Here is a 9,898-nt window from a genome sequence, read left to right as displayed (position 1 = left end):
GATGGACTTTTGGAGGATTGAGTACTATGGTCAGGAGTCTTGCACAATGATGACTACTTTACCTTTATTGTCTTTGCTACTTAGTTACTTTTTACTTTAGTTATTTTCTTTCTCTAATAGAGAGCCTTAATGAAGGGGTCAAAGAGCCACATGTGGCTTCAGAGCCTGTTTGCAAACTCCTGGCTTAGGGAGGAGTCTCACCTGTTTTTTTACGTTTTACACTTTTAAGCTTTGTCATAAAAACTGCTTGATTTTATTTTCGAAGTAAAAAAAGACTCCATTTATTTTTCAGAATTCATGTTTATTTTGTACAGATTTAGGGCTATTTTACAATTACTATATAATATAATGAAAACATGTTTTTTTTTTAAAAGAAGCTGGGGTTGTACTAAAAAAGATGGATATGAAATAATGTCACAAATAACAGTTTTGAAGATAAATTATTGGAAATTGGAAAGTTGTTAAACACCCTCAAAAAGGACTTAGACTATTAGAGGTTAATCATATTTTTAAAAAACGGCTTTGTCAAAAACCAAACTCTTCGAGATGTTCCTGACTTTCCATTAGCTTCATCCACTGTTCCACCTGCAGGTTCCAAAATAAAAACTTTGTGCATCCTTTAAATTTATTTGCATTCATTTCAAACAGTTTTATTTTGAAGTAGTGAAATGCAGCTTTTGCAGAAATGCCTGTGAGAAAATTGATCAGGTCTTTGAACGCAGCACAAAGGCTGAACGTCTCAAAGGTAAAGTGACACTAGTTGCTCCTTCAGCTCCGTCAGGATGGACGTTGGCGAGCGGCGGCCAGCATTCAGCAGCGAGCGGAAAAACCTCCTCCACATGGTGGTGTCGATGTCGCTGCAGAAGGAGTTAGAGTTAGTTTGAAACATGATGCAGATGAAGTTTTTAAATGTAAAAAGAAGTGCTGAATGTAATCACCAGGGTCCGTCTCCACTGAACTGCTCCACCTGCCAGCCGCTCGCATCCTTCACCAGAACCATGGCGCTGTTGGTCAGGAGGAGGTGAACTGTTTCAGCCACGCCCACCAGGTCAACCTGACATCAACAGACAGGTTAGCCAGGACAAGAGAGCAGAGGCTGGAGATCAAAGGCAGGTGAGTACCAGGTGAGGGGGGTCGTTGGGTTCTAGAAGACCCAGGTGGATGTAAGGTTGTGCAGATGGGAGGTGCTGGACGGATGTGATGTTCTGCTGCAGGTCCAGATCCACCGAGGTTGACCAGTCAATGGGGAAGATGCAGGCTGGCTCCTGGCACCCTCTGCAGGTGTAGTCACACTATTAGAATCCACTCAATCACCCCCCCAATCCACCTTTCCTCCTGACATACATGTGACAGCAGGTGAGCACGTTGGGTCGCAGCGCTGCGTGCAGCAGCCGGCAGGAGTGTAGCTGCAGCAGCAGCTGCAGCAGGCCGACGGCTTTACACCCCACCAGTTCAGAAGAATCTTGAACCGACTCCATCAGCTCCTGAAACAAGAACGCACACGTTAGTCTCTCCACTCACACGTGCTCCAGTCGGCGGGCTGCAGCTCACCGTGAATGTGTGGTCCTGGGGGGGGGTGTAGACAGTTATACAGCCGTCATCAAACAGGAAACAGCTGATCAGAGGAAGCCCAGCCCCGGCGGAGGAACTCCTTAAGCGACCAAACTGGTAAAAATCCCAGGGGGTGGAGCAGCTGTCCACCTGCAGCGGGCAAACGAACACAGGACGGTGAGTCTAAAGGGTGGATGCAGAATCTCCCCACCCACAAAATGAACTCCATCGTGTCAGATGAGCCAGATTCACCTTGATGAGGACGAAATCGTTATCTGTGCTCGCTTGAAATACTGAGAAACCGTCTCCATCCATTAGTGTGGAGAAAATGTCAAACACAGCCCCCCCTAGTGAGCAAATCAAGAACAGCATTCCATGAAAAAGCAGTGATCTCGACCAATTTAAAGTCTCACTCCCATCATCCTTTCATCTTTTATAAAGCCGTTCTCAGTGGTCTTTTTATGATTATGTCATTTGTTATCCAAGATCACAAAACGTGTGTCATTTTCTAGGAACTAGTTCCTGCAGAGCGGCTGTAGTTCCCTAGAAATTCGGGGCTGGATTGTTGGCCCTGTTTCACTCTCCCTGCTAGCATACAGCCCCTCACAACCCCAACATTACCAGTGCAACAAAAATGGCGAGCAATATTGGAGCTATCCAGCTGTGCAGTATTGATCCAGATTCCAGAACAGACGAGGGAAACAGTGAAAAACATGGATCTATTTGTCTGGGAGGAGCAGAGCAGGGAGCTTGTGGCCCGCCCAGAGTATATTTATATCCCGTAATGTCCAGCTACGATGGCCGTTTGCTCCAGTTGTTCCGCTCCGAGCACGGAGCCTATTCAGACTGCGGAAAATAAGAGGGAACCGAAGCTCAGTCTGATTTGAAACGAACTGAGACCACCTCGACAGATGGGTCCGAGAGCGGTTCCTGGTCCAGAACCAGGGTCCATTGGGTGAACAAATTTGTGAGTTACTAAGCGAACCAAACGTGTCCAGTCTGAATAGACACTAAAAGACCACTGGGACCAATTTTACAATGGATGAAAAGATAATTGGAGGACTTTAAAGGGGATAAAATGAAAACTTAGGAAAAAATAAAGCTTTTTTAATGATATGGATTGCATTCCTGCTAAAAACCATATTCTCGTCCTAATACTTTTCCTAAGCACCAGAATCATTCATTACTTGGATGAAACATCTAAATCCTGTACCCAGATGCAGACAGCTGTGCTCGGTCACGGCAGGAAGAGATCCACTTTGCGAGTGCAAGTTCGGAGAGGAAAAGATGTCGGAGTTCTCCAAGAGCCTTCGTCGAACATCCGCATCGCAGGGATTCACTGCAGCTGGAACAGAAACCAGAGGTTTGCAGCTCAAATCTTCCACTTAAATACACAAAAATGTGTTGAAGCTAACGGACAAAAATCTGACCTGCAAATGGTCGGTTTGAGTTCGTACCAGGTTGTGTGCTGTGATCCCGCTCTATAGGACTGCAGCCTTCCGGTGAGGGCAGGGATGCCGACTCCACACTGATCTCCTCGATGGGGCTCAGGTTCTCTTGTGGTTTGGAGATGGTCAGGGGCCCGGACCTCTTTGAATCTCCTTGAAAATACATTTTTTGGGGGGGAAACGTGTTACAGCTGCTTGGATCAGTGATTTTTTATTTTATGTGTCTGCAGTAAAATAAAGGTTTTGTCCACATTTATATAGATTAGGGCCATCATGGAACAGAGCTGAGGGGAAAACATGCCACCTTTAAAGGAAAGGAGCAACATTTTAGCAGAAACAAATGCTCTTCCTGATGAAACCAAACTCACCTCTGTACATTTGCTTTGCTCCAACTTTGCCTAAGTCGAGTTTCTGGAGTCCATACTGCTCCGGCTCTGAGTTCTACCAGTAAAAACAGAGCAAATTAGGGGAAAGTTTGGGTTTGATGACAAAAAAAGGAGTTTTAATTACAGCCCGCAGCAGTCCTGAACTTTAAGGACCATTTTATAATATAAAACTATATTATAATTTATATAAATTATATATAAATTATATAAGTTCGCTTCCTTCCACTCCCTTTCAAACAATATTAATTAATATGTCTAATTATACTAAGTTTGATTAGTTAGTGTATGAATGTATAACTGATGATTGTATTGTTGTGTATTATTCCTATTTGATTGCTTGAAATAAACCATTTCAAATCAAATCAAATCAAATCAAATAACTGCACCTTTGAGTGAAAATTTGACCCCCGCCTCACCAACAACTGAAAACTCACCTACATTTGCATGTACCTAGTGCCCGGTGAAAATGAATTTTTAACACAATGAAAAATTCAAAAAATTTCCAGCACATATCGCCAGCTTAAGTCTACAGTCACAAATGAAACCTTGTTGACCTTTGACCTCAGGAAAAAATGTCACCTTCTTGAATCGTTCCAAAAATTACACTTTAGTACCAGCTACAAATTTAAACTCCTCCTAGGGATTTCAATCGTATTGCCTTTTAACTCCTCCAGCATCATTGAGAAGCTGCTTGGCAAAAAATGTTTTTGAAGTTTGTAGATTTTTTTTCGACGTTAGCGTGGCGAGCTTGTAAAAGTGGCGTTTGCCTGTTGCTTGAACTTTTTTTGTTTTTTTTTTATCGGAATATTGTGAAAGTTTGATGCATAAATCCCTGGCTCAAGCTGCACGAAACAATATAACATATGGTATGATTATTTAAGGAATGTGGGCGTGGTTAACCAAAAAAAAAGCTTTGTTGCCAAGGAAATCCAAATTACATAGACTTGATTGTCACCCCTAGGCGACCTAAAACTAAAATAGTTGCTATGGAGGTAAAACTACCAGAAAAGCTCCAATTTTAAAGTAAGGTGTGTGTAGCAGCCGCTCATCCAGGCCGGGTCAAAGGTGGGTGGCGGAGTGAATAGTGCCAACAGGCCATTTAACGCTAATCGCGGCTTTTATTATGTGTACGTAACTTTATTTTTGTCACATTTACAGATGAAAAAGTAAAAACTTGCAGGCAACCAGAAGCACCTTTAGAGGTTAAACTGAAATCAAATGTTCATTGTTTTTTATCCATTAAAGTCTGAATAGTGTTGCAATCAACTTGTTTTACAAGTTTGTCCTGGGCTGTCCACTGGACTTTGAGGAGGAAGTGGGTGAAAGGAGGATGTTGGCCAAACTAACATCCATTATGGTCAACACCTCTCACCTACTACTTCAGACAGTGGAGACGCTGAGCAGCTCCTTCAGTTGCAGACTGTTACACCCTCCATGTAGGAAGGAACGGTTCTGCAGCTCATTCATTCCAACAGCTGCTAGATTTTACTGTGCCACAGTTTAAATATGCATGTAGAAAACCGGTTATCATGCATCCATAGCCCATCTGAATATATTGTCCTTTACTTTAATTTATTATTACGTATAACATATGTAAAGTCTTAATAGTGTATATAGGTGTAAATTCTTCTTTTTGTTAAATGTTATTACGGTACTTTTTGTATTTTTGCACATTTTAAACACCCTTTCATTCTTTTTGCACATTGCTGTTCTTCTTCTTTTTTTGCACTGATCTGCTGTAGCAATTGAATTTCCCCAACCTGGGACCAATAAAGACTATCTTATCTTATCTTAAGTCTGCACCAACTGTGTTCACACAAAAAACCAAACAATTGTTCTGGTTTACTTTTACTGCTGAGCAAGGCAGTGAACCTGTAATTGCACCCGCACCACAGAACTGTACCTGGGAGCCTCTGGAGGAAACGACTCCTTCTGGAAGAGAATAAAGAAGAGTCAGAAACAAGACTTCAATGCATTTATTGAATACAGACATGTTAGCAGACTGTCTGTTATTTTAGTTTTAGTTCTGACCCTTAGGAGCTTTTTGGAGATCAGTTTAATTCAAATTGAAATCGAATTAAACTTTATTTAAAAAATGTTTTTATTTTCAATCAGTTTCTTCTTTACATTTGTATTTTCTTATTTCTGCATACATTTCTGTGAGTTTAACGATCTTAAAACAGCCAATTCCTGAATTCCTCTTCTTCGTGATCAAAGACTGGAGGCTACAATAAGCCAATGAAGCAGAAGGAGAAATCCAAAGATGTTCTAGATTTCTTAAGAACGAGTAGCCACACGAAGTACAAAATATCTGGATTCACTTAGTAACAGGCCCAGGTTTCACACAGAGTAGGAGAAATATGAAAGATTATAAAATACAGTTTTCTTTGATTCTTATTTAAGACCTTTTGATAAGAATGACTGAATATTGCTAGCACAGACTTTAGAATTTCTTTCTTTCTCTCATTTCATTTTTGGTTGGTAGTGTGCCTTGTTATTTTTAATCAATGAAAAGGTGTACCTTGGCTCAAAAAAGGTTAAAAACACGGCCCTAAAAGACTATATAGTGTGGGACCAGTGAGATCCAGTGGTCTAGATTTTAACGTAATTCGGACGTATCTGGGTTTTTTAACTGCAAATATCATGTCACTCATTTGCCAAAGTAAAAACCTAACACAGACTTTTTATGAATCCACTCTGTTCCGATGATGAAAACTTGGATGGTTTAAAAAAGGTCATTTCAATTATTTTTTTCAAATGGCAAATCATTCAAATGCAATGCATTGTGGTCCATATTCACCAGTCTAATGATCATCGATGCACATACATACAGAAAGAAGGGTGTAGGACACAGCAAGCACTTTTAGAAGGCAACAGGAAGTAGAACTATGGGTACACTTTTAAAAGCAACTTTAAAGACCATAAAAAAATGGAAAAAAATGAAGATAGAACCATTTATTCTTCTAGAAAGAAGTACCAGGTTGCTGATTAACAGACAAAAATGTGGTTACATTTGTTTTTGCAGCCAAACAACCACAAACCAGCCAGTCTAACTGGGAAACTACGTACGGCATGTCCCAGCTGTAGACTGCAGATTCATGTAGGAATCTGGATTCAGAACTTTAAAAGTCCAATTCAGTTCTGGTATCAAAACTCGATTAAAAAGCTGCACTTGAATTTGGATGAGAGCAAAAAATATTTATTTTGGCATTACCTGGAAGTCCTGGAAACAAGACCTTCAGGCAGAGTCCCTTCTCATCTGATTTTACGATGAGGTCATTGGGCCGGTGGCTTGAAGCAGCCTCAGACTTCCTGTTGGCCCAGAGTCCCCGTGTGAGTTGGTTTAATTTGGGTTAATACAGAAATGCATGCAGGAGTGATGTGTAACTTGTTACCCAGAAGGGTTTTCTTCAGCAGACTCATAAACATGGAAGGAAGCGGCAGGTTTACAGGAATTCCTGGCCTAAAAAAACAGCACATCTTAGCATCTGTTTGACTATCAGAACAGATAACTACTAAACTAAAAGATCTACCTGACTCACACTGAGCCGCTGCTGCCTCTTCTTCTCCAGCTCCTGCCTGAGCTGCTCCTCTTCCTCCTTCAGACGCTGCAGCTTCTCTAAGGAAAAAGCAGGCATCAGCTGATTGACACAAGCGACTCCCATGTCCTAGTATGAGCTGTAAATGCACCCTGCATCTTCTTCTTCTTCAGCTCAAAGTATCTCTCAGCCCGCAGCTCCTCAAAGTTCATCTCCTCCTGTCCCCTCATCAGGAGGTCTTTACAGTACTCACTGACCTCGCTGACCCCGGTCTCCTGATCCAGGACCCTGCTGCTGTCATGAGCCTCAGCCAGACATGCTGACCTGCATCCGATCACAGCATTTACTAAAAGGTTAACAGCGATTTGATCATTTTTACATGTGGTTATTGGCTAATAACAGAGAGTACATACTCATTCTGTATACAGACAGGCTGCTCCTCCATCCCTGCAGCTCCAACAGTCGGTAAACAGACAATCTACAGACAGGATCAAACAAATAGTAAAATTTTAAAATTAAAATTATTTCACTATTGCTGTATTTCTTCTCATTTTTCTTAATCGGACATAAACTAATCTAATTTTTCGCTCTTTTGCTTTAAGAGGCAGTTTTTTAATGCTAGCAAAATGTGTTCATGCGCGTCTGTTAAAACATCAAAAACACACAAAACCAGACAAAAACATTAACCAAAGTCAAACTTTTGCTTCAAATAATGTCTTCTAATGGGTTAAACTGGACATTCCTACCAGGTAAACACTCCTGGAATCACAAACGAGACAACTCTCGGATTGTTTAGAATATTTAGAATGGTGAGTTTGAAACTTCCTCCGTCGATTCTGATTGGTCAACGGACCGAAGATCGGTTATGTTTAACTGTCAACCTGCCCCACAGCGCTCCTACTTGTCATAGCGAGAAATGCACCAACATTTTTTTTAATTCTGTATTTTTATGCAATCGTTTTTAATGTATAGTTAAGAGTTTAACATCTCTGGGAACTTCTTCAAGACCGTTGGAAGACCATTTCAGGGGACTACTTCTTGAAACTCATCAAGAGAATGCCAGTGTGTGCATAGGAGTAATCAAATCAAAAGGTGGCTACTTTGAAGAAACCTAGAATATGACATATTTTCAGTTGTTTCAAACTTTTTTTGTTATGTATATAATTCCACATGTGTTAATTCACAGTTTTGATACCTTCAGTGTGACTCTACAATTTTCGTTGTCATGAAAATAAAGAAAACTCTTTGAATGAGAATGTGTGTCCAAACATTTGGTCTGTACTGTAAATAAAGATTGATTTTATTTGACACAGATGTAATGTCATCTTTTAATGTTTTTCTCAAACGAAGAGGATAAAGACAAAATCTGCTGACAGTCAGAGTCTTGTTAAAATCAGGGTTGCTATGAATTCCACTTTTTAACGAAACAATAAAGTTTTATATTTAAATCTGCTGGTAATTTTATGATCAGTGGTATCCTTTTTTCTTATGTTCTCTATTAAGTTTTATCACATTCATTCACACAATGTGTTGACAAAACGGCTCAAAACAAATGTAAGGCAACTGTAGTTAAATTGTAACAAGCTAAATTCCGAAAGAAAGTCCCAGTTTTTGTAATAGTGTTAAAGTTGTGTTTTTGTCTTTCAAACTCAGTCTTTTTTCCTGCTATTTAAAATGCCTCTTTTTATAACAATTAGCCTGCAAACTTTTGGGTCCTGCACATGTATCAATTTTATGATTTTTTAAATGTATTTCTTGCAAACACATTGAATACAAAGAGGATCTGTTGAAAAGCCAATACACAGTATTGTGGTTTTCACTGAACGCAATGTTGTTTTCTTGTTACCATCGATGAACCTTCATCTGAGTCCAGAATAACTGGCACTTGTCAAATATATACATATTATGTCTTTTAGTGGAGCTACAACGGCTGACTCTTTCATAAAAATGAACCAAAATACAACAGACACATAAAACAAAACAAAAATTAGTTTGTCAAATGTTCTAATATCACCCACTGTCTTAAATGTACACAAGTACCCAAAGAAACACACAAAACCCCGGTTTGTAATCACTACTTTGACAATTTACAAATGGGCAAAGAAAGAATAGAATAAAATAGAATTGAATAGAATAGTTTTAAGAACAACAAAATTTAGCAGCAAATAGCTTGTGCTAAAGAATGCAACAAACAACATAAGTGCTGATTTCTGTCCACATTCAGGGCTGAGACACCCTTGGGGTAGAAGCTGTCTCTTAGTCTGTCTGTTCTTGTGTGGCCTCCCAGAGTGCTACAGGTCGAAGAGCTGATGTCCGAGATGGAAACTGTCTTTGGTGACGCTTTGAGCTTTAATGAAGCAGCAGGACCTGGAGAAAGTATTAATAAAATGTTCAGAGAATCAGACTGTAAGTAAAATTAAATAAATGAAGTTGAAGTCCTGTCAGTTGTCACACACTTGTCCCAAACTTCTTCACCTCATCGACACATCCCGTGGGGGAGCAGTGAGCTACAAAGGAACCATTTGATGCTTTAACCCGCATATAAAGTTCTAAAGGTCAAGTATGGAGGACTTGGGTTCCATTTTAAGTCTTTTGTGACCTGACTGGATTTCGACCCCTGACCTTTCTGTCAGGGGGTGGACACTCTACTGTCCAGTTATGTGTTGACATTTAATGAAATAAATCTTAGTTTAAAAAAGAGGCTCAATGTGAGTTTTTATGTTGGCAAGATTTTAGAACTTTTGGTTTGTTTTTGCCTCAATTATTTTTTATTTATTTATTTATTTATTTGTGTGATATAATTTGTGATTCTTCTGGGATATGTACAACAAATAAACTTTACATACGTTTTCACTACGTTTGTTGAACTAAATCGTAGCAGAGTGTGTCAACTTTCTCTATCTGGAACCGAAAAACTGGATCTTCTTTATTTTGGGGTAAACAAACTTTGCGCACCGGAACTGAAGGGCCACAC

At 39.9% G+C, this 9,898-nt stretch overlaps 1 protein-coding gene across 4 annotated transcripts; it reads right to left on the bottom strand.

Moving 5' to 3' along the window:
• Positions 1–280: 280 nt before the first annotated feature.
• bub1ba (BUB1 mitotic checkpoint serine/threonine kinase Ba) lies at positions 281–7,804 on the bottom strand. Of its 4 annotated transcripts, none has more exons than XM_011491733.4 (16): positions 7,671–7,804; positions 7,338–7,402; positions 7,076–7,248; positions 6,919–7,004; positions 6,781–6,848; positions 6,600–6,697; positions 5,289–5,317; positions 3,368–3,440; positions 2,982–3,152; positions 2,765–2,896; positions 1,804–1,898; positions 1,552–1,701; positions 1,345–1,484; positions 1,122–1,275; positions 939–1,054; positions 281–857 (listed from the first exon to the last, which is right to left on the bottom strand). In XM_011491733.4, the coding sequence occupies exons 2-16, from the start codon at positions 7,367–7,369 to the stop codon at positions 740–742; spliced, it is 1,635 nt and encodes a 544-aa protein (XP_011490035.1). In that variant the 5' UTR covers positions 7,370–7,402; positions 7,671–7,804; the 3' UTR covers positions 281–739. The 4 variants fall into 4 exon arrangements, with proteins under 4 accessions (XP_011490035.1, XP_011490038.1, XP_011490037.1 ...); XM_011491736.4 differs by having other exon boundaries at positions 3,009–3,152; XM_011491735.4 differs by having other exon boundaries at positions 6,928–7,004.
• Between the last annotated feature and the right edge of the window lie 2,094 nt (positions 7,805–9,898).

The sequence above is a fragment of the Oryzias latipes genome, chromosome 24, assembly GCF_053564925.1.
Source record: "Oryzias latipes strain Hd-rR chromosome 24, Olatipes_Hd-rR_3.1".
Lineage (NCBI taxonomy): Eukaryota > Metazoa > Chordata > Actinopteri > Beloniformes > Adrianichthyidae > Oryzias > Oryzias latipes.
The sequence above is the reverse complement of the archived record's forward strand: the minus strand, read 5'-3'. Positions and strand labels throughout refer to the sequence as shown.